This window comes from Erinaceus europaeus, chromosome 17, assembly GCF_950295315.1.
Source record: "Erinaceus europaeus chromosome 17, mEriEur2.1, whole genome shotgun sequence".
NCBI lineage: Eukaryota > Metazoa > Chordata > Mammalia > Eulipotyphla > Erinaceidae > Erinaceus > Erinaceus europaeus.
The window spans coordinates 67,445,698-67,471,906 of NC_080178.1; the positions used below are offsets into that span (position 1 = coordinate 67,445,698).

Below are 26,209 nucleotides of genomic sequence, written 5' to 3' on the forward strand. Positions count from 1 at the left end.
TTGGCAGAGGACCTATCTTTAAAACCCAGTCATCCTACTTTCCCTTCATCTCTTAAATTTCTTTCTTTCTTTCTTTCTTTCTTTCTTTCTTTCTTTCTTTCTTTCTTTCTTTCTTTCTTTTTTTACCAGAGCTCAGTTCTGGCTTATAGTGGTGCCGGGGATTGAACCTGGAACTTTGGAGCCTCAGGCACGAGGGTCTCTTTGCATAACCATTATGCTATCTACCCTCTGCCATCATCTCTGAAATTTCCACTCTGAGTTCAGACTTGGATCCCAGATCCCAGACTACCCCCTCCCCCAGCCATCACCCAGTCCTGAAGTAGTTACTGAGATCCAGTTGTTTCAGATCTGGCAAGGTGAAAACGAACGAATTCAAGCCCAAGAGTCCCTTCGGCATCTGCAGCGGACCTGGGAAACGCGCCAGCTGCGACTGTTCAACTTTATCATGCATGTACCCTATGAACCCCCTCCCTTAGAACGTTCCAAGAGGCTCCGCAGCCCCCAGTGGGAGGTAGTGGAGATGGATAGTGGCACCTTCATCCTTTCAGGTGAGATCCAGCTCTTATAAGTGACCCCCCCCCCTCGCAGAGTACCATAGTCATCTAGTACATACACCCCATCCTGCAGGTCTGGCTTCTTTATCCAGGGCTTTGTTCTTACTAGATGGCCTCAACCAGAGACATCCATTCGTCCTGAAACAATGTCTTCCAAGCAGCTCTCTCTCTTACTATCTTAATCTCAGGAGTGCTCTCTCTCCCACTTTCCTGCCCAATGACTGGCCTCTTTGGTAATGGTCCTTTAAGGAAAGACTTCCTGTGGCAATTAATGACAATTTATCATTTGAGGGGCTGGATGGTAGCACACCTGGTTAAGTGCACACATTACAGTGTGCAAGGACCCAGGCTCAAGCCCCTGCTTCCCACCTGCAGCGGGGAAAGCTTCATAGGGGGAGAAGCAGTGCTGCAGGTGTCTCTCTGTCTCTTTCCCTCTCTACCTCCTCCTCCCTTGTCAATTTCTTTCTGTCTCTATCCAATAGTAAATTAGTTAATTTTAAAACACAAGAAATAAATTAAAAACTTGTTCTGTGTGACTGCTAGCCCAGCTCAGCTGCAACTCACTCTTTCCTAGATTATGGCAGCTTGCAGGATTCTATCCAGGAAAGTCTTCAAGTGCTGTTCAAGATCTTGGCCACCCAAAAGTCAGGAGACTTACACAGGACAGCTTTAGAGTGGGTGACCATCATGCATAGCCTGAGTGAGTGTACATCTCTGGCTGGGCTGGTGGGTAGAAGCTGAGAGCAGAATAACTCAGAGAAATGGGGTGGGGTGGGATTAAGATCTGAAAGACAGTGGTCTGGGAAGTGGCGCAGTGATGAGGCTTTGAACTCTCAAGCATGATGTCCCGACTTTGATCCCCGGCAGCACATGTGCCAGAGTGATGTCTGGTTCTTTCTCTCTCCTCCTGTTTTTCTCATAAATAAATGAAATCTTAAAAAAAAAAAAATCTGAAAGACAGAATGAGGGCTACCTTAAAGACTACTTCTTGGGGACCAGGTGGTAGCACACCTGGTTATGTGCACATGGCACGAAGTCCAAGGACCGGCATAAGGATCCCCGTTTGAGCCCCCGGCTCCCCACCTGCAGGGGGGTTGCTTCACAAGAGGTGAAGCAGGTCTGTAGGTATATATATTTCTCTCCTCTCTATCTTCCTCTCCTCTCTCAATTTCTCTCTGTCCTATCCAACAACAGCAATAATAATAACAACAAAAAATGCAAAAAAAAGGATCTGTAGTACAGGCACTGAGCCCCAGCAATAACTCTAGAGGCAAAAAAAAAAAAAAAGACTATTTCTTGGGCTGAGGTTATCAGAGCTTTTAAAAAATATTTAATAGTGTTTTAATAATGATTAACAAGATTATAAAATAACAGAGGTATAATTCTACACAGTTCCCACCATCAGACCTCCAGGTCTCATCCCCTTCATTGAAAGCTTCCCTATTCTTTATCCCTCTGGGAGTATGGACAAGGTTACCAGTTTTTTGTTTTTTGTTCTCGTTGTTTGTTTGAGGTGTTTTTTTGTTTTGTTTTGTTTTTTTGCCTCCAGGGTTATTATTAGGGCTTGGTGTCTGCACCATGAATCCACTGCTCTTGGAGGCTTTTTTTTTTTCCTTTCTTGTTGTCCTGGCTGTTTTATTGTTGTTGTGGTAAGGTTACCAGTTTTTATCCCCTTGTGCAGTTTTCTCTCCTCCAAGCAATATCCCTGGGTCCTGCTGAGCAGAGTATTCTGGCTGGGTTGGGGGGGGAGGGCACCTTCTGAGGACAGAAGCAGGCTGGCCCATCTTGTGGAGACTCAACTCCTAAGTCTCCTCCCAATGTCTCTCTGGTTGCCCACACAGGTGCCCTGCTGGAGGTATGGGTGACTTTCCAGCAGAAGTGGATTTTTCTCAATAAAGTTATGTATGAGATGAAGGTCCCATTTCCTACTGCTGACTTGGTAAGGAGTGGAGGGGGGGCGGCATAGAGTGGATAAGGACTCCTGGATGTGTGGGCTTAGACGGGGAGCGGGGAGCTGCCATGTCATGTCTACCATTGCTTTTACCCCCTTCCCCACCACAGAAGTCTCGTTTCAAGCCCATGGATGATCAGTATCGGACCCTGATGCAGATGTCTGTAGCTGACCCCTCAGTTCTGTCACTTATAGTGCCCAGTGTCAGGCGGAACCCTAGCTTTCAAGGCCAGCAGCTGCAACAGCTGTTGCAGGCAGGCTCGGTGGAGCTGGAGAACATCATTATGACTCTGGAGAGTGTGCTTTATGGGGTATGTGCCCATTTCCCCCGCCTCTTCTTCCTAAGTGATAATGAACTGGTGGCCCTGCTGGCTTCCCCGCTGGAGACATCGGAGGCCCAGCTTTGGGTTCGTCGCTGCTTTCCTCACGTGCATGCTGTGAGCTTCATGCTGACTTCAGCCAATAAGAAAAACAAGAATGACTGGGAGTCATCCTTACATCCAAGCCAAATTGCACAGGCTCAGGTGGAAGCACTTGCAGTGGTGGGGGCAGGTGGAGAGGAGGTGAAGCTACAAGGCTCTCTCCCTTTACACTCCGATCTCCCCAAGTGGCTGGCTTCTCTTGAGAAATGCCTGCGTCAGACACTGGTGCACAGGCTGCAGGACTGTGTAGCAGCCCGTCTTGCTCTGTGCTCATCCCTTGAGGAGGAAATCAAGCAGCTGCCCCAACAAAGTCAGGTTTCCCTGACTTTGTCTATGCAGCACTATGTCTACCACTGGCTGGATTTAGTTGAGGCTTTCCCGTGGCAGTGTGTGCTGGTGGCAGAGGAGGTGGTATGGCGGGCCGAGATGGAAGAGACTCTGCTTGAGCATAAAACCCAGGCTTTGGTCCCTAGGCACGTGAGCAAAGTTGAGGCGCTGGCTCACTTTGTGCGAGCCCAGAGGGCCTCCCAGGGTGGGAGGCTCCTGTTCTCTGCCCGCCAGACCAGCCTGCTCAGTGCCCTGCTGGTCATGACAGTGGCTCACCGGGATGTCGCACAGCTGCTGCAGCAGCAGCAGGTCAGGGAGCTGACAGATTTCCACTGGTCCCGTCAGCTCAAGTACCACCTAGGGTCACCTCACACCATCCCTCAAAGCCCCCTGCAAAGTCTCAGAACTGTTGCATGTGCTGAGAACTCCCTGTCACCAGCTGCATGCTGGGTGGAAGTACTGGGCCGCTCCTTCCTGTACAACTATGAGTACCTGGGACCCAGGCTGGAATCTCTACCCAGCCTGCTGCCTGAGCGGCCAGCCCTGGTGCTTTTGCTGGCCCTGGAGGAGGTGGCCTGTGGGACCCTATTAGGTCCTAGTGGTGTGGGCAGGACAACTATGGTAAAAAGTCTCACTCGGGCCCTGGGCCGCCTGTTGGTGATAATGCCATGCTTGCCTCAGATAGAGGCCCAGAGTCTGAGCAACTACCTGAACGGTGCCCTGCAAGCTGGAGCCTGGCTGCTGTTGAAAGCAGTTCAGCACCTGCCCCTTGGCTTGCTCTCTGCACTCGGCCAGCGACTGGCTGAACTGCGCCGCCTCTATGCCCCACTGTACCAGGAGGCTTCCCGGAACCCCAGCACCGTTGACCCCACCCACCTCAGGCTCCTTGGCACCGGCATCTTTGAGAAGCATCACGTGCCCATGCGCTTTGGCTATGGTTGTCTCCTGACACTTCCCACCCTGGGCTCTTTTCTGCCTGCCAACCTGCACGTGCTGCTGCGGCCCGTGTCACTGAAACTGCCTGACCTGCAGCAGGTGGCAGAGCTGACTCTGCTGGGCGCAGGGGCGCGGGATGCCTCCCGTGTGGCTACTCGCCTCTTCAGATTCTTCCTCCTGGAGAGGGAACTGATACCTGGGCCTCTGCCCTGCCGCTTGCCAGTACTCAAGCAGATTCTGGAAGATATGCTGCAGGCACTAAATGTACCCAAGGAAGAACCCAAGTCCCAAAAGTCCCGCAGTCTCGCTTCCATTGAGGAGGCCACCCTACTTCGTGCCCTGCTAAAGTCACAGATGTTCAACATTTTCAATGCAACCCGTCGGCACAGCCTCCAAGAACTGCTGTGTGGGCTCTTCCCGAGTGCCAGCCAGCTGCTAGCGGAGCCTGTGACCCACAAGCTGACAAAGTCACTGCTGACAGAGAAATTGCGACAGGTAGGCCTGAATCCCAGCTCTGATCTTTTGGATTCCTTGGAACAGCTGAGCCAGGCCCTAGACCGGGCCTCTGGCATTTTGTTCCTGGGTCCTGCAGGCAGTGGCAAGACCACTTGTTGGCATAGCTTGTTTAAGATTCAAAACCAGCTGGCTGTCATGAGTGACACCGCCAGCAAATTCTACCAGCCTGTGGAAATGACTCACCTGTATCCCAGTGTTCTCAGCTCCCAGGAGTTCCAGGGATGGCTGGAGGGCTCGTCCTGGCACCATGGTGTCTTCCCCAGGTTGCTTCGTGAGGCCAGTCAGTGTAAGACTTCGAACCTTATGAGGCAGAGCCAGGCTTCTACGGGGATTCAGCACTGGATAATATGTGATGGGGCCTCCAGTGCTGTTTGGCTGGACTCTATCACTTGCCTCCTGAATAACCCCCCCCAGCTCACCCTTCCCAACGGTCACCAGATAACAAGACCTCTGGGCACTTTCCTCTTGCTGGAGGTAGGAGATGCCACAGGCATGTCCCCTACAGTGGTGGGCCAGTGTGCCCTCGTCTGGTGTGGTGGGGAGCAGACTTGGCAGAGTATGCTTAGTGTCCTAATGGCCGCCCTGCCCCATGAGTACCACCTGCAGCACCAGACAGTCACTGAGTTCAACCGCCTAGCTGAAATGTTGGTGCCTGCCACCTTCCGGTTCCTCAACCGCCAGGGTGCCAGCTGTCTGTTGCATGTGCACGGGCAGCAGGCTGTTTGTCCAGGCGTGGCTGAAGTCACCAGCTTGATCCGAATCTTGCGATGTCTGCTTGACACCCATCTGTACATAGATGAGAAGAAGACACTCAGCCCAGGTGAGGGAAAGAAGGACTGGTCTGAGAGAGAGAGAGCCTTTGGCATGAGTTCTCGGGCGGAGGGGGACTTGGGCCTGGGGATTGAAAGTGAAGTATTGCAACAACCTTTCCTCACCCACCTCCTGCCCAATTTTTTCATCTGGGGCTCCTGTTCTGGCCACGGTGACGTCAGCAGAGAATGCCAACTATAATGATCCTGCTGCCCAAAGCTTCAAGCCTTCAAAAAACTCTCTGAACCGGTCCCAGGTTGATGTGGACAGTACGACTACTAAGTGCAGGGAGCACTTGCTGGCTATCAGCAGCTTTCTTTTTGCTTTGATCTGGAGCTTTGGAGCCCATCTTCCTTCCAGGTAGCCACAGGGCTGGGGGAGGGGAGTGGATGGAGAGGGCTGAGAAGGACTAGCCTTGGAGAGTCAAAATCCAGGTGACATCACTGTTGGAGGCAGGAGGATGGTGTGTATGAGTGTGTCACAAACTGTTGTGGTGCATGTTTTGTTGTTGTTGTTTTTCTGTCTGTCCATCTGAGCAGGCTCTGGTCCTCCTTTGATACGTTCCTGAGAAGTTCCATTAGCTTCCTTTCCAACTACCCTGAACTACCACACTCAGCGTTGGTGTTTGATCTGCATGTATGTCCTGAAAGTGGGACACTGATCCCCTTCACTGGCCAGTACCTAAGCAGCCACATCAAGGGAACCCCAGGCATTTTCAACCCTTCTACCCAGGTATGAGGACAGTGGGCAGTAGCTGGGGTTGGGACTCAAGGAGATATCCAGGGGTAACCTGTTTTAGGTCCAGCTGAAGCCCACCTGCTCCCTTTTTTAAAAAAAATTTATTTTCGGGGGTCGGGCGGTGGCGCAGTGGGTTAAGCGCATGTGGCACAAAGCGCAGGGACCGGCGTAAGGATCCCTGTTTGAGCCCCCGGCTTTCCACCTGCAGGGGAGTCACTTCACAGGCGGTGAAGCAGGTCTGCAGGTGTCTATCTTTCTCTCCCCCTCTCTGTCTTCCCCTCCTCTCTCCATTTTTCTCTGTCCTATCCAACAACGAACAACATCAACAATGGCAATAATAATAACCACAACGAGGCTACAACAACAAGGGCAACAAAAAGGGGGAAAAATGGCCTCCAGGGGCGGTGGATTCATGGTGCAGGCACTGAGCCCAGCAATAACCCTGGAGGGAAAAAAAAATATTTTCACAATCAAAATATATGACATGGGGCCAGGCAGTGGTACACCTAATTAAGATCACACATTACAGTGTACAAAGACCTAGGTTCAAGTCCCTGGTCCCCACCTGCACGGAGGAAAGCTTCATGAGTGGTGAAGTAGGGCTGCAGGTGTCTCTCTGTCTTTTCCTCTGTCTCTATCCATTCTCAATTTCTCTCTGTCTCTAAACAAAAAAAGACAAAAAGGAAAATCAGGGCTGTAATGCAGCAGGTTAAGCGCATGTGGCACGAAGTGCAAGGACTGCTGAAGGATCCCGGTTTGAGCCCCCATCTCCCCACCTGCAGGGGGCTCACTTCACAAGCGGTGAAGCAGGTCTGCAGGTGTCTCTCTTTCTCTCCCCCTCTCTGTCTTCCCCTCCTCTCTCCATTTCTCTCTGTCCTATCCAACAATGATGACATCAGTAACAACAACAATAATAACTACAATAAGAAACAAGGGCAACAAAAGGGAATAAATAAATAAATAAATAAATATTTTTTTAAAAAAAGAAGAAGAAAAAGGAAAATACATGGCGTATTGTGCTAGAAGACAAGACCCGCAGGCCTTTATTTTCAGCTCAGTTACTCTCCTAAACTGGAGCTTCCTGCTCCTGTCTTGCAGTCTGAACGACTCTTATATGTGGTAGACCTACTTCTGTCGGCAGGATATCCAGTGCTGCTGGCTGGAGAAGCAGCATCAGGAAAGTCAACCTTTGTGGAGGCTCTGGTGGAGCCCTATCACCCGTACACATACAGTGCCATCCACCCTGCCTTCACTACCACCCACCTCCGACTTCTGCTGAGCAGAGGGGTCCAAGGCCAAGCGCAATCCAGCCTGGGACCTGGGCGCCACCAGGATTCGAAAGGGTCCCTCCTTTTCCTGCTGGAGGACCTGCACCTGGCAGCTTCTGGTAAGAAGTTGGGAAGAGGGAAAGAAGGAAACGTGATCCTTTTTTGAGGCATTGAAATCTCTCCCAGATGTACACTTGCAGATTAAACCTCAGTATTCCACTTTTTTTTTTCCGCTCTAGAGTTATCGCTGGAGCTCAGTACTAGCACTGTGAATCCACTGCTCCCAGTGGGAATGTTATCCTCTCTCTTCTTCTTTCCCCCCCCCCCTTTCTGTTTTATTTGATAGGACAGAAAGAAATGGAGGGGAAGGTAAAAAGGGAGAGGAAGATAGACAACTGAAGACCTGTTTCATAACTCATGAAGCTTACCTCCTGCAGGTGGGGAGCAGGGGCTTGAACCCAGATCCATATGCATGGTAATATGTGTATTCAGGCAGGTGCACAACTGTCCAGCCTTTCTTTCTCTCTTTGTTTCTTACTTTTTTTTCTTTCTTTCTCTCTTTCTTACTTTTTTCTTTCTTTCTCTCATTCCTTCTTTCTTTCTCTCTTTCTTTCTTTCTTTCTTTCTTTCTTTCTTCTTTTTTTTTTAATGGCCACCAGGGTTATTGCTGGGGCTTGATGCTGACACTATGAATCTACTGTTCCTAACAGCCAGTTTTTTCTTTCTTTTTTTTTCTTTCTCTCATTTTTTCTCGTTTTTTTTTTTCTTTCTCATTTTTTATTAGATAGGATAGAGAGGAAATGAGAGGGGAGGGGAGCTAGAGAGAGAAGAGTAAGATAGATATTTGTAGACCAGCTTCACAGCTGTGAAATGGACCCCCCTGCAGGTGGGTAGTGGGGGTTTGAACCCGGGGCCTTGTGCTTGGTAAGAAATGCACTTTACCAGGTCCGCCACCGCCTGACATACCATTCTTTTTTTTTTTATTTTAATGATTGTACATCTTCGCACAATTCCTACCACCAGACCTCCGTATCCCATCCCCTCCCCTGATAGCTTTCCTACTCTTTAACCGTCTGAGAGTATGGATCATTGTGGGATGCAGAAGATTGAAGGTCTGGTTTCTGTAATTGCTTCCCCGCTGAACATGGGCGTTGACAGTCGATCCTTACTCCCAACCTGTCTCTCTCTTTCCCTAGTGGGGAAGGGCTCTGGAGAAGCAGACACTTTGGTGGCGTTGTCTGCCCAGGGAAGTCTAGTCGCATCCTGCTAGCATCTGGGAACCTGGTGGCTGAAAAGAGAGTTAACATACAAAGCCAAACAAATTGTTGAACAGTCATGGACTTAAAGGCTGGAATAGTGCAGATGAAGTGTTGGGGGGGGGGGTCCTCCATTTTATAGATAGCTAGTAGGCATAGTTTAGTTATATTTCAAAGGGCCTGTAGCTATACTAGTGTTTTGTTTTGTTTTGTTTGCCTGAACCTGAAATCTGATATGCAGGTGGATCCAAGTTACTGTCTGGGGAGATGATGTCATGGCTGGGAAAAGGACCAGAAAGCTGGATCAGGGAAGAGAGTAGCTCCCTAATATGGGAAAGGGGTATAAATATTGTTGACTGTAAACCCCATCGATTTGATGTCATCTGGGGCCCATAATTAGCTTCAGAGCCTTCCATTCTTAATGGCATATCATTGGACATCTGCTTCCTGAACTTTCTCTTCTCTCTATGGCTCACCTACCATCTCTACTTTGATAAATCTTTATTTCCAACTGGATTTCTTTTAAGCACTATACCTATTTATCCAACTATCTATTATATATCTCAACCGTAATATCCCACTGACATCTCAGATCCAATCCTAAACTAGTCATCTTTCTCTCTCTCAACCTATTCCTGTGTGTCTTCTTAGTAACTGGTACCACTTATCCAACCACTCATTTCAGCCAGGAATCTTTTTGACATTTACCTCCTCTCACACCAATACCCAGTCTCTCAATTTTGCTTCTAAATTATTTCTCAAATCTTTCCACTTATTTCTCTGTTATCTAGTTTACACAGTTATAACCTAGAACTTTGGCAAATACATTTACAAAATTATCTTTCTCTCTTTTTCTTTCTTTCTTTCTTTCTTTCTTTCTTTCTTTCTTTCTTTCTTTGTCTCACCAGAGTAGTGCTTAGCTGTGCATATAACAGTGCTGGGAATTGAATCTGGTACCTTGGAACTTCAGCCACGAGTCATTTTGCACAGTCATTATGCTTTCTTTTTTTTTTTTTTCTATTTTTTATTTCTTTATTGGAGAATTAATGTTTTACATTCAACAGTAAATACAATAGTTTGTACATGCATAACATTTCCCAGTTTCCCATATAACAATACAACCCCCACTAGGTCCTCTGTCATCCTTCTTGGACCTGTATTCTCCCCACCCACCCACCCCCACCCCAGTGTCTTTTACTTTGGTGCAATACGCCAATTCCAGTTCAGGTTCTACTTGTGTGGGGTTTTTTTGTTTTGTTTTTTTCTGATCTTGTTTTTCAACTTCGGCCTGAGAGTGAGATCATCCCATAGTCATCCTTCTGTTTCTGACTTATTTCACTCAACATGATTTTTTCAAGGTCCATCCAAGATCGGCTGAAAACGGTGAAGTCACCGTTTTTTACAGCTGAGTAGTATGTCATTGCATATATATACCACAACTTGCTCAGCCACTCATTTGTTGTTGGACACCTGGGTTGCTTCCAGGTTTTGGCTATTAAAATTGTGCTGCCAAGAACATATGTGTACACAGATCTTTTTGGATGGATGTGTTGGGTTCCTTAGGATATATCCCCAGGAGAGGAATTGCAGGATCATAGGGTAGGTCCATTTCTAGCCTTCTGAGAGTTCTCCAGAAGTCATTATGCTTTCATCCCATTTCTCCAGGAGCAGTGGATTTGTGGTGCAGGCACTGAGCCCCAGCAATAACCATGGAGGCAAGAAAGAAAGAAAGAAAGAAAGAAAGAAAGAAAGAAAGAAAGAAAGAAGAGAGAGAAAGAGAGAAAGAAAGAAAGAAAGAAAGAAAGAAAAAGAAATTGAGAGGAGAGGGAGAGATAGAGAGGAAGAGAGACATCTGCAGCCCTGCTTCACCACTTATGAAGCTTTCCTCCTGCAGGTGGGGACCAAGGGCTTGAACCCAGGTCCACATGTGTGAGGCAAACGTGATAACCACTACACTACGGAAAGAACCCAGGTCCATAAGTACTGTGATGTGTGTACTTAACCAGCTTCACCACAGCTTGGCCTCCTTCTCTTGTTTCTCTTTTTCATTCACAAAATTCTGATGAGGCTTTTTCTCTAGCTGCTTTCACTCAGGTTTTCTGTACTCTCTGAGACTGTTGTCCTCTCTGCTTTCTTGCCTATGTTTCTCTGGGTCACTTCCTCTTATTATTTGCCAAAAAAAAAAAAAAAAAATCTCAGGCATTATCTCCTCCAGGAAGCATGAGCCTCCCAGCTGGGTTCAATATCATCCTGTGCTCTGTACAAAAGGTTGTAAACACCTTAGTTCTATTCTTGTGTGTTTGTCTCTCCTTTTCATTACCCTTGGCTTCATGAAAACAAGGACTTGTACTTTTCCCTTTGATATTTCCAACAAGAATTAAGTGTTCATTTAAAATCTGCAGGAGAAAAGAAAGGAGAGAAAAAGTGATGAAATTGTGGAATATAGAAATTTAAAATATCTAGTGGTCTGGGAGGTGGTGCAGTGATGAGGCTTTGGACTCTCAAGCATGAGACCCTGAGTTCAATCCCCGGCAGCACATGTGCCAGAGTGATGTCTGGTTCTTTTTCTCTACTCCTATATTCTCATGAATAAATAAATAAAATCTTTAAAAAAATAAATTTAAAATATCTAAAGTATCATGCCTTCAGAATATGTCCTGGGCATTGGGAAAAATGAAGACTGTGTATAGATGGTTAAAGTTAGGAAGTCACTGTGCTAAAGTTCTAGATGAATTGTCCAGTTAGGTCCTGAAACTCCTTTTTGAGTGTGGAAAACTTGAAACCAGAGGTGGTAAAATTTCGACTGCATCATTCACTTTACATGAAGTTCTAGAATAGATAAAGTGGTAGAAATCAATAGGCATCCCTTTTTCCAGAAAGACAGAGACAGATTCCCTCAGTGTGGTGGGGGCTAGGTTAGAATCTGGGTGGTAAGCACACTCTTCTAGTGAGCTATCTTGTTAGGCCCACATAGACTTTTTTTTCCTCAGTAATATATAATTATGCAATACTTCTAGTTTCATTTTCCTCTATTTTATAAAGTTCAAAGTTTTATTTAGCAGAAGGCAAAGAAACACTTTACCCTCTTCCCCTTACATCAAGGATGAAAACAGTAAATTATTCATATCATCTTACACTATAAAACTCATAAGCTGGGAGCCAGGTGTTGGCACATCTGGCAGAGCACAGAGTATTTTGCACTAGGACTTAGGTTCCAGCCCCTATCCCTACCTGCAAGGAGGAAACAGTACTGCAGGTCTCTTCTCGGTCTCTGTCTCTCTCTCTCGGTGTGTGTGTTATCTCTCCCCCCTCAATTTATCTCTGTCCTATCAAATAAATAATAAAGTAAAAAAAAAACTGTATTGGAAAATCAAGATTTTTATTTCTAGAAATAAGGTTTTTGACATACCAAAAGTCACTCTCTGAGCATATGTTCTTTTTTAAAAATTTTATTTATCTATTTTTTAATTTGGATAGAGACAGAAATTGAGAAAGGAGGGAGGAGATAATAAAAGGAGAGAGAGACTCACAAATGAAACATCCCTGCCGCAGGTGGGGCTGGGATTGGGGGCTTGAACCTGAATGGCTATACACCGTAATGTGTGTATTCAATTAAAGGTGCCATCGTCCGGCCCCAGCATCTGTTATTTTCAATTGTAAAAAAGAAATTATTCCTTTTTTTAGAGTTCTAGCTTTTTAAAAAAATTTATTTCTTTATTGGGGAATTAATGTTTTACATTCAACAGTAAATACAAAGACTTTTTTTTTTTTTTAAGCTAGTGAGGCAGGTAGTGAAGAGACCACAGCACTAAAGCTCTCTTCAGTGCTGTGGAGTCTGGACTCAAACCTGAGTTATGCATACGGCAAAGCAATGCACTAGCCAATAAGCTATTTTGCCAGCCCCAGATAGACATCCTTTAAAAAAAAAGTTTTTAAACATTTATTATTACAACAAAATCAAGAAGGGAGGGGGATAAAGAAGAACAGAGAGATACCTGAAGCTCTGTTTCTTCACTTGCAAAACTTTTCCTCTGCAGGTTGGGACCAAGGGCTTGAACCTGGGTCCTTGCACACTGTAACATGTGTGCTGGACTAACTGGCTCTGCCACCACCCAGCCCCCCAGATAGACATTATTATAGAAATCAGATGGTGGTTGGGTGGTAGTGCAGTGGGTTAAGTGCATGTGGCATGAAGTGCAAGGCCTAAGGATGCCGCTTCGAGTCCCCGGCTCCCCACCTGCAGGGGAGTCACTTCATAAGTGGTGAAGCAGGTCTGCAGGTGTCTATCTTTCTCTCCCCTTCTTTGTCTTTCCCTCCTCTCTCCATTTCTCTCTGTCCTATCCAACAACAACGACATCAATAATAACAATAATAACTACAACAACCATAAAAAAGGGCAACAAAAGGGAAAATAAATAAATAAATATTTTTTAAAAAGAAAGAAATCAGATATAGATATTCCTGTGTAGTGGAGGCTTGACTACAAATGAGCATGAGAAATTTCTGGGTGATGAAAATCTATATATAGTTGTGGTGGTTACATAGCTACACACGTTTGCCCAGACTTATTGGACAATATACTTAAATGTGTATGTTTTACTTTGTATATATCATATCAATAAAGCTAGCTTTTGAAAGTGTGATTGTGATAAAACTTCATTTTTCCTACTGTCACAGTTGTGGTCAGATTCCCTTTCCACTTGTCTCACCTCCCAAATCCTGTTCATTAACTTTGAGTAAATTAATGATTGGTTATGGAGATAGGATTTAGGAGACAAGAACAAAGGGAATGTCTGTATGGGGGTCAGGCGGTGCTGCACCTGGTTAAGCACACATATTACAGTGCACAAGGATGCAGGTTCAAGTCCCTGGTTCCCACCTGCAGGGGAGAAAGCTTCTTTCTTAAAAAAAAAAAAAAAATCCAATAGAATTCTATTTCTACTGGAAACAGCCCCAGTGCCACAAGGCTAAGAGGAATAGGGTGACACTGTCATATCCCCACTATTTTTCTTCATGTCCCACAGATGCAGAGAAGAGCTGTCAGCCAGTGCTGGAAACTTTGCGTCAGGCCATGGATGGCACTATATATGCCCACAGCACCTTGGAGCTGCAGACACTGCAACCTATCGTCAATTTTCTTGCTACAGCCACAGTGCCAGGCTTCTGTGAGCGCCCACTATGCCCACGCCTCTTCCGACTCTTCACAGTGCTGGCCTTTGGCAACGTGACTCAGAACATGCTGCTGAGCAGGCATGTGCCCAGCATCCAGGCGTGGCTGGAGCGTTTCCCTTCTGTGGAACGAGAGGGGCCTCTAGCAAGAGCCCTAGTCCGGGCCTCCATGGAGGCATTTGACGCTGTGACCAACTGCTTTATGCCTTCTCCCTTCCACCCACACTACCGCTTCTCCCTGCACTCTGTGGGCCAGATACTGAGCAGTCTGCAGTTGTTGCCAACCCGAACAGGCTCCCGAGGCTTTGTGGACTCTCCTAGCCAACAGGAGCACCTGTCCCGGGTGTCTGGCTTGCGTGGCAGCCGCCTAGCAGTCATGATAGCTATGCGCAACATGGTGCGTCTCTGGCTGCACGAGGCACAGAGAACCTTCTGTGACCGGCTGGACAGCCCTAGAGAGCGCTCTTACTGTGCCAGGCTGCTCCTAAAAGTAGCTCAGAATGTCTTCTGCTCTGTATTGGTACCCCAGAACCTGGAAAAGGGGCTGGAGGAGGATGAGGAGGAGGAAGGGGGGGATGAAGAGAAGGTACCTGAAGTGGAATCTGAAGGAGAGTTGGCCCAGTGTGAGGACTTAAGCAATAGTAGCAGTGAGACAGAAGAGGAACTTTATGGCTTTCAGACCACCACAGGCATACCATCCAGTGATTCAAGCCTACTGTCCTCTATAGTACCCATAAAGAGAGAGGACATAGAGACCATGTTTGAAGAGATATACCAGGGAGAAGATAAGAAGGTCTCCAGTTCTAAATACTCAAGAAAATGCAGGAGTCGGTGGCAGAGGACATTGCATCTAGATCTGCCATCACCCCTGTTGCTACCCGTGCTAATACTTCGGCCCCAGGAAAAGCCCTTAGACCTTGTCTTCAGTCATGAGCTGATACTGGCGTCCAGCTCTGAGAGTCCCAGTCTGTACCTAGAACGACAGTGGGGGAACCTGGAGTTGCAGCTAGCCACCACCGCTGCTCAGATGAAGCTGAATCCCAGCCTTGCCCGGTGCCACTTCATGGCCAAGCATGTGGCCCGCCTGGTCCGGGTGCTTTCCAGACCTCGACAGCACAGCCTCCTGCTCTCGGGGGCTCTAGGCACTGGGCGTCATACTGCTATCACGCTGGCAGCTGCTATTTGTCAGGCCCGCCTCTTCCATCTACCTTCTGAGTCAGAGGCGGCCATTGAAAAGTGTCTACGGGATGCCAGCTGGCACGCTGGTGTATTAGGCCAGCCAGTAGCCCTTCTGGTGCCCAGCAGTGCAAATGTTATCACCCTTCATCGCCTGCTGGCCCTGGCAACCTCAGGCAGTTTTCCGGACCAGTACTCAGAGGTAGATCTGCAAAGAATTGAAGATCATCTTCCCAGGGAGAACCTTAGCATCAAGCAGAACTTCAAGAAGGAAATGCTGTTGCATAGGTGAGGTCAGGAACCCCCATATCACCGTGGTTCTGTTTTGTCTGTAAGGGCTCAGAAAGTCAGGGCTAGGGGTCAGGGCAGAGACTGGGTCCTGGATGGGTAAACAGAAGCTAGTATCTAAACCCCTGGCCTACAGGTTCTACCAGCAAGTATGCAGCCACCTGCATATGTTCTTCCTGCTCAGTGATGACCAAGTCCACAAGCAGCTACCGTCCACTCTTTTACTGAGGCTCCTACAACTGACCATTGCCAGCATTGACCACTATGAAGCTTGGGACCAAGGTTCTCTGGTCAGTGTGGTACAGCACCACCTGGAAGGAGCTCAGCTTCGACCCCCTGATGGCGGTGAGCTGTTTTTAACTAGCCTCTGCCATTCATATCAACCAGGTTCTCAGGAGGATTTTTCCTCGGTCAGCCTCTCCCTCCCTACATCCTAATGGGCTTCCTTCACCATTTCTGCCTTCCTTCCTGAGCCAGGAAAAATTCCCTTTCCCTTGCAAACTTACAGGGCTGGACTAAAGCCATGTTTATTACAGGGTCTCCGGTGTGCCCAGACCTCCAGTCCTCAATTCCCAGTTTGGCCAAAGTCATGGCTCTTATCCACCTTTCGGCAGCCAGCTACTACAAATACCTGTGTCCTGAATTGCCACTTGTCACTCCCAAGACCTTCCTAGACTTCCTGGATACCTTCCTGCTGTTGCAACGACAGATGACCTTGAAGATCGAGAACAAGACCCGACAGTAAGTGTCCCCCGCTTTCCTGTCCTGTACCCCTCCGGCTCCCACAGGTTCACTTGCTGGCATATTGTTTCTCCAGGATCAAGAATGCCCTGGAGAATCTGAGAACAGTGATAGATAAGCACAATGCCTATACCAATATGGTCTTCAACTTGGAGCAGAGGCTGATGAGCTCTCGCAAGGTAAAGGGGAGAAAAATGGGACCGGGGAAACCGACCAGACAAAATTTGATTTCTTGTTGATGGAGAAACCCTTTTCCCTCAGGAGTTCTCGAATCCTTGCTGCTTCCTCCATTGTACACCAGCCTTAAAGTGCACCTGGTTAAGCACACATTACAGTGAACAAGGATGCAGGTTCCCCATGGCACAGCTGAGACCGGTTGATTCTTCTATCTATGTGCAAGGAACTTGGGTGTTTGCTTTTGGTTGAATCCTGAGTATCTTGACTATGTGAAGCTCAGGATGCACCCCAAGACTGCTATAGATTTCTGTCAGGGGATATAGGACAGGAATTACATTCTCATAGTCACCTCTTACTTCCTCCTCCTCCTCCTTCTTCTCCTTCTTTTTCTTCTTCTTATTCCTCTTCTTCTGTTGGTTGGGGGCTTGAACCTGAGACTTTGGAGCCTCAGACATAAGAGTCTTTTTGCATAGCCATTATGCCATCTACCTCCTCCTCCTCTGATCTTCATGATGGCTAGGTGACACGCCTCAGGTAGCTAGCTATTGGCTTCTCTCATATTTCTTTGTTCCTATCTCACTTCCTCTCACAGAAGTAGCAAATATACAAGGACATTGCATCAGTGGGAAAATGAGAATGGATAGGGGCAATTCCATTCAAGCACAAAACCAGTGTTTAAATATTTAAATAGTATACTAGACATTATTTCCCAAAGTTTCTCAGCCATGCCTTTTCCTCCCAGACCCCCAATACCTGTTTTACAATGTCATTTAGTCGCCCACTTGTCCTTTAGCGCTCCCTACATAGGTCTCACTAATGTTTGTCAGTGTTTATAGATAAACGGAACCCTTGCCACAATCTTTAAAATAAATTGATCTTTTAAAAATGTGTTTAAGGGGGTCGGGCGGTGGTGCAGTGGGTTAAGCGCATGTGGCGCAAAGCGCAAGGACCGGCGTAAGGATCCCGGTTGGAGCCCCCAGCTCCCCACCTGCAGGGGAGTCGCTTCACAGGCGGTGAAGCAGGTCTGCAGGTGTCTATCTTTCTCTCCCCTTCTCTGTCTTCCCCTCCTCTCTCCATTTCTCTCTGTCCTATCCAACAACGAATTGCGTCAACAAGGGCAATAATAATAACCACAACAAAGCTACAACAAGGGCAACAAAAGGGGGGAAAAATGGCCTCCAGGAGCGGTGGATTCATGGTGCAGGCACCAAGCCCAGCAATAACCCTGGAGGAGGAAAAAAAAAATGTTTAAAACTTTTATTATTGATAATTTATTTATTATTACTACCAGAGCACTGCTCAGCTCTGGTTTATGGTGGTATGGAGGGGGCGGTTAGGGGGGGAGCTGAACCTGGGACTCTAGAGCCTCAGGCATTAGAGTCTCTTTGCATAACCATTACACTATCTACCCATTCAAAATGCATTTTATTTTCATAAGAGAGGTACAGAGAGAAAGAGAGAGAGAAATACCAGAGCATTGCTCAGCTCTGGATTATGGTATATTTTACCAGTTCTGAGAGAAAGAACACCTGAGGAAATGAGTAAGATTGTAAGAGACCTAAGGAAGCATAGCTGATATGTTTGTTTTTAGATATGTAAATCCAGGTGGGGCATGTTGTGAGACACTGAGTTGGAATAGTCCTGTAAAGCAGATGGATACATAGGTGAGAGAGAAAACTGGTTAGAAACAGACTTGGAGTTGTTAAACTATAAGTAATTGTCAAAGCCATAGAATTAGCTCACAAATATTTAGATGGCTGGGGAGACAGCATAATGGTTATGCAATAGGCTATCATGCCTGAGGCTCTGAGATCCCAAATTCAATCCCCAGCATCACCTTAAGCCAGAACTGAGCAGTGCTCTTGTCTCTTTCAATCTCTCTCTGTCTCCTCCTTTAAAATACAGTAAATAAAATAAATTTAAAAAATGGAAATGTATTTTTTTAAAAAAAGTGCAGAGTGGGATACAAAGGGAATTCTGAAAAATTGCTGTGAAACATTTATGAGTGACAGAAAAAGAGATGAAGAAAAGACAGTCATGGAAGTTGGAGCAAGTCTAAAGAAAATGGTATCATGAAAGCTAGAAGAGGAGAACAAGAGGGAAGGAACTGTCTTCTGGGGTAAATGCTGCCGATGGGTCAAGTGAAATAGAATGTAACTTGATGGTGAAACACGCAGGATTTGAGAGTCAGGAAGTGGCTCACTGGAAGAGCACAGATGTCATCATGTGTGAGGCACAGGTCAGAACCCCCAGTTACTACACAGGAGAGCTTCATAAGTGGCAGAATAATACTTGTCTCTCTTTCTCTCTCCTTCTCTCTCTCTCTCCCTCCCTCCCTCCTCCCTTTTTCCCCCTCGCTGCCCCATCCTTCTATCTTAAAAAAATAATAGTAGTAGTAGTAACAGTGGCCACCAGGAACAGTAGAATAGTCCAGCCACCAAATTCCAGCAATAGCCTTGGTGGCAATTAATAAATAAATGCACTTAAAATGCAAACAATAAAAACATGCTAGTTGTGGTCCGGGAGGTGGCGCAGTGATAAAACATTGGACTGAGTTCAATCCCCAGCAGCACATGTGCCAGAGTGATGTCTGGTTCTTTCTCTCTCCTCCTATCGTTCTCATAAATAAATAAATAAATAAATAAATAAATAAATAAATAACGTCTTTAGGAAAAAAAAAGGGAGTCGGGCGGTAGCGCAGCAGGTTAAGCGCACGTGGCACAAAGTGCAAGGACTGGCGGAAGGATCCCGGTTCCACCGGCTCACAACCTGCAGGGGAGTCACTTCACAGGCGGTGAAGCAGGTCTGTAGGTGTCTCTCTTTCTCTCCCCCTCTCTGTCTTCCCCTCCTCTCTCCATTTCTCTCTGTCCTAGCCAACAATGACGATATCAACAACAATAATAACCACAACAACAATAAAAACAAGGGCAACAACAACAACAACAAAAGGGCAACAAAAAGGAAATATTTAAAAAAAAAAAAACATGCGAGCTTTGGATTCAGATGCCTTAGACCTATATGTGAGGCAAATAGAAATAATTTTCTACTCAGAGCTGTCATAATGCAGAGGCTAGGCCAATAGGTCACAGTTCCATAGCACAGTGTAGGCCTGAGTCCTATTTGAAGTTCAACCTGGTAACCTTCACTGTCAAGTGAGGAGCAGGCTGGAGTCCCATGCCTATGGAATTTTCACTTGAGGTCTCCTCACCCAGTCCCAAACCTGGAGCTGCACAGTCCGACTCTATTCACAGAGCCTCAGTGCATTGCATCAGCAGCTGGATAAACTCAGGGCTCAGTATCGGCAGCAGCAGATGGAGTGTAAGCAGCAGGAGCACCTTATTGAGAACTTGACCAAGCAGCGAGATGCCCTGAAGGCTCAACATGAAGCTTTCCTGACACAGGTTGGTCTTCCTGCTGCCTGCCTCTCACTGCTTCTCTCTTGGGAGGGGACAACCCCTCACGTTTCCCAGAGAAGAGGAGGAAGTGCTTTGTTCTGGAGTCTTCCTGGGGGTGGGGGGGAGAGGTAATCAGATGATTAGAGGAATGGTCCCTCTCTCGGAGTTCTATCAAGAGATGATCCCTTCTTTCTTCAACATCTCAGAGGAAGAGAAACACTTAGGAACTCTCTTCAAGTCTCTCTCTCCTGGGATAGATGGGCATGGCATTTCTGGAGCCCCTGAAGCAGCTGAAGGTGGTCGATTTTGAGGAGTTACGGAGCTATCGAGCACCCCCAGAATCCGTGGTCCAAGTGACTGATGCACTGTGTGAGCTGTTCCACCGTGAAACAGGTTGGGCCAGTGCCAAACAGTTGTTAAGCACTGAGAATTTTTATCAGGTAGGCAAGGTGGGGTACAATGAGGAGAAGGGAGGAATAAAGGGGAGACACAGTCTGCGACTGTTTTTGGCAATGGAGAGCCTCTCTGTCTTCCCCCACCCTTCTTAATACCCTCTTCCAGGAGTTGGTGTTCTTCCCCAAAGAGAAGATGACAGACTCAGAGCTGATCAAGTTAAAGCTAGCTCTGCAGGCACCAGGGATGAGCCAGGATGCTCTGCGGACAATAAGCATGCCTGCAGCAAGCCTGGTGACCTGGCTCCGGGCCATTCTGCAGTACGGGTTAGCACTGCGCCGGGGAATGCCCACTAACCTACTGCTGCAGCAGGTCGAGGAAACAGTGGCTCGGGAGCAGGCCCACCTGGGCCACTCCCAGTTCCAGGCCCAGGAGTCAGTAGATCAAATTTCATCTCTGATCAAGAAGCTTCATACTGCCCAGGCTTCCCACAACAATGCGGCAGAAGATCTCGGCTGGGCTCAGTTTGGCCAGTATCACAAGTGGCCCATAAAGGCTGCACTGCTCACACCCATCCACTCCTGGACATCAGAGCTACAGGTAACCAGCATCTTCCAGATTTACCTCTGAAGTTCTCTCTGTACACTCCCCCACTCCTCTGGTGCTTCCTAGGCCCGCATCTCTCCCTTTGTCCCACTCCCATCCTCTCCTCCCTGCCAGACCACCCCTCTCCCCCCATCCACACCCTCATCACTGTCATACATGCCCTCCGGTCTCCCCTTTCCCACCAGAAGTTGAAGGGGCAGAGCATGACTGTGTTCGGGGATGCCGTCCTGTGTTCAGCTTCAGTCGTCTACCTGGGTCCCTTCTCACCACAGCGGCGTCATGAGCTACTGGATAAATGGCTGGCTCTGTGTAAGGGCTTTCAGGAGCCTCTGGACCCCGATGATGTGGCACAGGCGCTGAAGCAAAAACAGAAACCTGCCGTGCCGCCAAAGTACCCCCTACTGTCCACATGCTCCCCCTTCAGTCTTCTTTGCTTGCTGAGCTCTGAGTCCGAACAGTTCCAGTGGGACCGAGACCTGAAGCCCCAGGCAAAGTCAGCCCGCCTAGCAGGCCTCCTTGTGCGAAGCTGTTCCCTCTACCACAGCTGCCGTTGGCCTCTGCTGCTTGACCCTGGAGACCAGGCTCTCATCTGGCTGAACCCACTGCCTCTGAAAGAGACTACAACCTTGGTTCCGAGTCCCACTGAAAGCAAAGGTAAAGTTAGGGATAAACTTCTGTCAAGGAGCCTGAAGTGTCTGATGCTCTCAGTCACATGTTATCTTCATTTTCAGGAAGAAGATACTAAATTTTTGTGGATAGACTCTACCAGCCTATGATATAAACAAATTACATCACATTCATCTTTTTGACCCATAGTACAATTCTTATGAATCTGCAAGGCTGAGCAGTCCACAAATTTCTGCTTCCCCAATCTACTCAGCACCAAGTTCAGGAATTCCTTTTCTTTATATTTACTGATTGTTTAATTATATGTGTGCGTGTGTGTGTGTGTGTGTGTGTGTGTGTATATATAACTATAACTATATGTGCACACACACACATATGGGAGAGAGAGGAGAGCTGGGAGCTCAGAGCCTCAGGCATGAATTTTTTTTTTTTTTTTTTTGCCTCTAGGATTATCACTGGGGCTTGGTGCCTGCACTATAAATCCACTGCTCCTGGCAGCCATCTTTTTCCACTTTGTTGCTATTGTTGTTATTGTTATTTCTGTTGTTGTTGTTGGATAGGACAGAGAGAGGAGGAGACGACAGATAGGGGTGAGAAAGATAGACACCTGCAGACCTGTTTCACCATTTGTAAAGCGACACCCCTGCAGGTGGGAAGCTGGGGGCTCGAACCAGGATCCTTGAGGTGGTCCTTGCGCTTAAGCCATGTGTGCTTAACCTGCTGTGCTACCACCTGCCCCCCCCCCATGAAATTCTCTTTGCATAACCATTATGCTATCTCCCCAACCCTCAGGAATTACTTTTAAAAATATTTATTTTATTTCATGAGATAGAAAGAATGGGAGAGAGATTGTGTGCAGAGTAGTGCTATTATAAAATCAGACACATAGACTATGCTTTGGATATTTAAAAAGTGGCAATAGCTCTTATGGCGCGAAGTGCAAGGACCAGCATAAGGATCCCGGTTCAAGCCCCCGGCTCCCCACCTGCATGGGAGTCGCTTCACAGGTGGTGAAGCAGGTCTGCAGGTGTCTGTCTTTCTCTCCCTCTGTCTTCCCCTCCTCTCTCCATTTCTCTCTGTCCTATGTAACAACAACATCAATAACAACAGTAACTACAACAACAATGAAAAACAAGGGCAACAAAAGGGAAAATAAATAAATTTTTAAAAATTGTTTTAAGTGGCAATAAAGTTATTCACAGAGAGATAACTATGATGGGTAGGAGAGCTGCTAAAAGACTTTCATGCCTGAGGCTCCAAAGTCCCAGGTTCCATCTCCATCACCAACATAATTCAGAACTGAGTGGTACTCTGGCCTTTCCCTCTGTGTGTCTTCATTTAGTTCATCAAAGTAAATAAGAAATATACTTTTAAAGAAGTGAGATAACTATGCAGACATTGAATTTTCTTTTTAATTTTTATTAGTGACTCACAGCATATTAAGATAATAGGGGTATAGATCCATACCACACTTGCCACCAAAGTTCTGTACCTTTAAGTCCCTCATCTTCATCCTACAAATCTCATAAAGACTCACCTATTAGGGAGTTGGGCAGAAGCGCAGCGGATTAAGTGCATGTGGCGCAAAATGCAAGGACTGGCATAAGGATCCCAGTTTGAGTCACCGGCTCCCCACCTGCAGGAGGTCGCTTCACAAGTGGTGAAGCAGGTCTGCAGGTGTCTGTCTTTCTCTCCCCCTCTCTGTCTTCCCCTCCTCTCTCCATTTCTTTCTGTCCTATCCAACAACGACGACATCAATAACAACAACAATAATAACTACAACAATAAAACAACATGGGCAACAAAAGGGAATAAATTAAATAAATAAATAAATAAATATTTTTTAAAAGACTCTCCTATTAATGACAGAAATTTTGGTACATTTACTTTCTTGAACCTAAAGTATGTCTCCTGAGAGATATCAGTTCTGGAGGCTCCATCAATTCCTCTGAGCCTTAATGTAATTTCCATCCATCTAAATCTTGATTGTCCCCTCAGGGCTGTAGTGAGAAATAGTTGGAGTAGTATTGGCTTATGGTGGTGTGGGGATTGAACCTGGGACTTTGGAGCCTCAGGCATGAGAGTCTGTTTGCTTAACCATTATTATGCTATCTAGCCTCCCTGGAGACTGTTATTTTTGTCAGAAAGGAAATGCATAAAGAGAAGAGCTTGGGATAAACCTGAAGAATTGGGCTTTCCTCCTTGATTTTTCTATATTCCTCAATAACCAATTATTTCCTATTCAATACAGCATGGGGTGAGGCAGTATTATTACAAAGCAGGAAAGTGTCTTAAGTATTTGTCAGCTGTGGTCTAAAAGTGCTTGTGTTTCTGTCATATAGGAATATAAGTAGCCAGCATGTTCTAATATTTTGTCCTGAAACCACACAGTTGAGTGGTGGGGGACAAGGTCCAAGTCTCATGACACATAACTTTTTACTCACTGGATTGCCTAGCCACATTCCCAGAGGGAAAAAAATAAAACCTTTCACTGCCTCCCACCCCAACTGACTGTATCAGAAATACTTTTTTTTTTTTAATCACCAGGGTTATCGCTGGTGCTCAGTGCCTGCATAACAATTCCACCGCTCTCCACTGGTGGTCATTGGTCCCTTTCTTTCCTGATAGAGACAGAGAGAATGAGGTACCTGCAGCACTGCTCCCTTGCTTGTGAAGCTTCCTCCTCTAGGCAGGGCCTGGAGGCTTGAACCCAGATCCTCACCATGGTAACATACACTCTTCTGGGTATACCACTAACTGGCCCCAGAAATGCTCTTAGCTACCAGTAACAAAAACACAACTTACCATGACTTTGAGAGAGACGGGGTGGGGGAAGAGTTCATCTCATAAATATTGAGATAAGCAGATGCAGAGCTTTGGTGTTGCCTTCAAAGGCCCAGATTCTTCCGTCTTTTTGCTCAGCAATCCTTAAGATGTTGGTTTATCATATTGTAGTGGGTTTAATGGTGAGCCTAAAAAGACACATCTGTATCCTAATTCCTATGGAGGTGGCTTTATTTTGGAAAAAGAGTCTTTGCAGATGTATCAAGTTAAAGACCTTAAATGAGGGACTGGGTGGTGGCACACCCAGTAGAGTGCACAGGTTATCATGCACAAGGACCTGGGCTCAAGCCCCCCACTCCCTGGTCCCCACCTGCAGGAGAAACACTTCATGAATGGTGAAGCAATGCTGCAGGTGCCTCTCTTTCTCTCTCCTGCTCTAGCTTTCCCGCCCCTCTCCATTTCTCTCCATATACTCTATCAAGTAAATAAATAAATAAATGTAAATTAAAAAAACTTTTTAAAAAGATCTTGAATGAGACCATCCTAGATTATTTGGCTTGGTCCTAAATCCAACTACAAGTGTGTTTATAAGAGCCCCCCGCACCTCCCCCCCAAAAATAGGGAAATACTACAGTGGTTACGGAAAATAAAAACATACCTGAGTCTCTGAGGTTAGGGTTCAGTCCCCAGCACCACTGTAAGCCACAGCTGAGAAATGCTCTGGTACAAAAAACAAAAAGAAGAAAAGAAAGGAAGAGAAAGAAAAAAGAAAAGGAGAGAAAAGACATCAGTACAAAAATGGAAGGCTAGGGAGTCGGGCGGTAGTGCAGTGGGTTAAGTGCAGTTGGCGCAAAGCACAAGACCAGTGTAAGGATCCGGTTCAAGCCCCCAGCTCCCCACCTGCAGGGGAGTCGCCTCACAGACGGTGAAGCAGGTCTGCAGGTGTCTTTCTCTCCCCCTCTCTGTCTTCCCCTCCTCTCTTCATTTCTCTCTGTCCTATCCAACAACAGCAACATCAATAATAACTATAACAATAAAACAACATGGGCAACAAAAGGAAATAAATAAATATTTGAAAAAAATGGAAGGCTATATGAAGATGATGGAGACAGGTAATGGAGTTATAGAGTCACAGGAGACAAGGAAGAGATGACTAGAAGCTAGCAATTGAGTGCTTACTAGACACTAAGTGCCTTCCATTATTATATTTACAATAGTAATCCTGTGAGTTACTAATACCACCCCATTTTGCACATAAGGGAAGTAATTAATAACAGAGTTTCTTTGTTAATTCCCTTTTTGTTGCCCTTGTTTTGCTGTTGTACTTATATTTTTGTTGTTATTGATGTCGTCATTGTTGGATAGGACAGAGAGAAATGGAGAGAGAGGGAGAGAGAAAGACAGACACCTGCAGACCTGCTTCACCACCTGTGAAGCGACTCCCCTGCAGGTGGGGAGCCGGGGGCTCGAACCGGGATCCTTACGCCGGTCCTTGCGCTTTGCGCCACTTGTGCTTAACCCGCTGCGCTACCGCCCGACTCCCGATAACTGAGTTTTACGACTTTTCCAAGGTGTCTTTGTGAAGAATTTCCCTCATAAAGTGGAGGGAATGATACTCTCCGGGCATCTGGTTCCCACCACCCCCAGCCCCACCCCTAAGAATTCCTATGCCTCATTCTGCCACAGGGAAGGATATGGGAAATGAAGAAAAAGATGAGGATGATGAAGATGACGATAGTGAAGAAAGTGATAAGACTGGGAGCGTGTCAAAAGAGAAGACAGAGGAAAGTGATTTTGACGAGGAAAAAGAGGTGATGGAGGAGGAGAAAAGTAGGAAGAAGCACACCAAACAGAAACAGGAGGAGAAGCAAGCGAAGGAGACCAAGTCTGAGGAGTCAAAGCCAGCCCCCGAGACACAGCCTCCGCCTGGCCCCTGCCTCTGTGTGCTCTCAGGTGCTGACCCAGAGCTGGGGGTTAAGCTGAAGGAGGCAGCAGCAGATGGTGAGAACAGGGCTTCCCCCATTCTGGGACCTCACAGACCTCCCTCCCTCCCTAGTCGCACCCCATCTGTTAGA

General features: G+C 46.8%; 1 protein-coding gene across 1 annotated transcript in view; it reads left to right on the top strand.

The window, feature by feature from the left end:
- Positions 1 to 26,209, top strand: part of DNHD1 (dynein heavy chain domain 1) — a 64,614-nt gene that overhangs the window by 31,876 nt on the left and 6,529 nt on the right. Inside the window, exons 19-34 of the mRNA XM_060176958.1 lie at positions 347 to 548; positions 1,129 to 1,254; positions 2,396 to 2,493; positions 2,616 to 5,526; positions 5,702 to 5,876; positions 6,056 to 6,248; positions 7,353 to 7,641; positions 13,803 to 15,411; positions 15,548 to 15,756; positions 15,948 to 16,152; positions 16,229 to 16,331; positions 19,581 to 19,730; positions 19,982 to 20,164; positions 20,286 to 20,717; positions 20,909 to 21,377; positions 25,821 to 26,135. Coding sequence (XP_060032941.1) covers positions 347 to 548; positions 1,129 to 1,254; positions 2,396 to 2,493; positions 2,616 to 5,526; positions 5,702 to 5,876; positions 6,056 to 6,248; positions 7,353 to 7,641; positions 13,803 to 15,411; positions 15,548 to 15,756; positions 15,948 to 16,152; positions 16,229 to 16,331; positions 19,581 to 19,730; positions 19,982 to 20,164; positions 20,286 to 20,717; positions 20,909 to 21,377; positions 25,821 to 26,135 — 7,669 coding nt within the window. The remainder of the gene's footprint in view (positions 1 to 346; positions 549 to 1,128; positions 1,255 to 2,395; positions 2,494 to 2,615; positions 5,527 to 5,701; positions 5,877 to 6,055; positions 6,249 to 7,352; positions 7,642 to 13,802; positions 15,412 to 15,547; positions 15,757 to 15,947; positions 16,153 to 16,228; positions 16,332 to 19,580; positions 19,731 to 19,981; positions 20,165 to 20,285; positions 20,718 to 20,908; positions 21,378 to 25,820; positions 26,136 to 26,209) is intronic.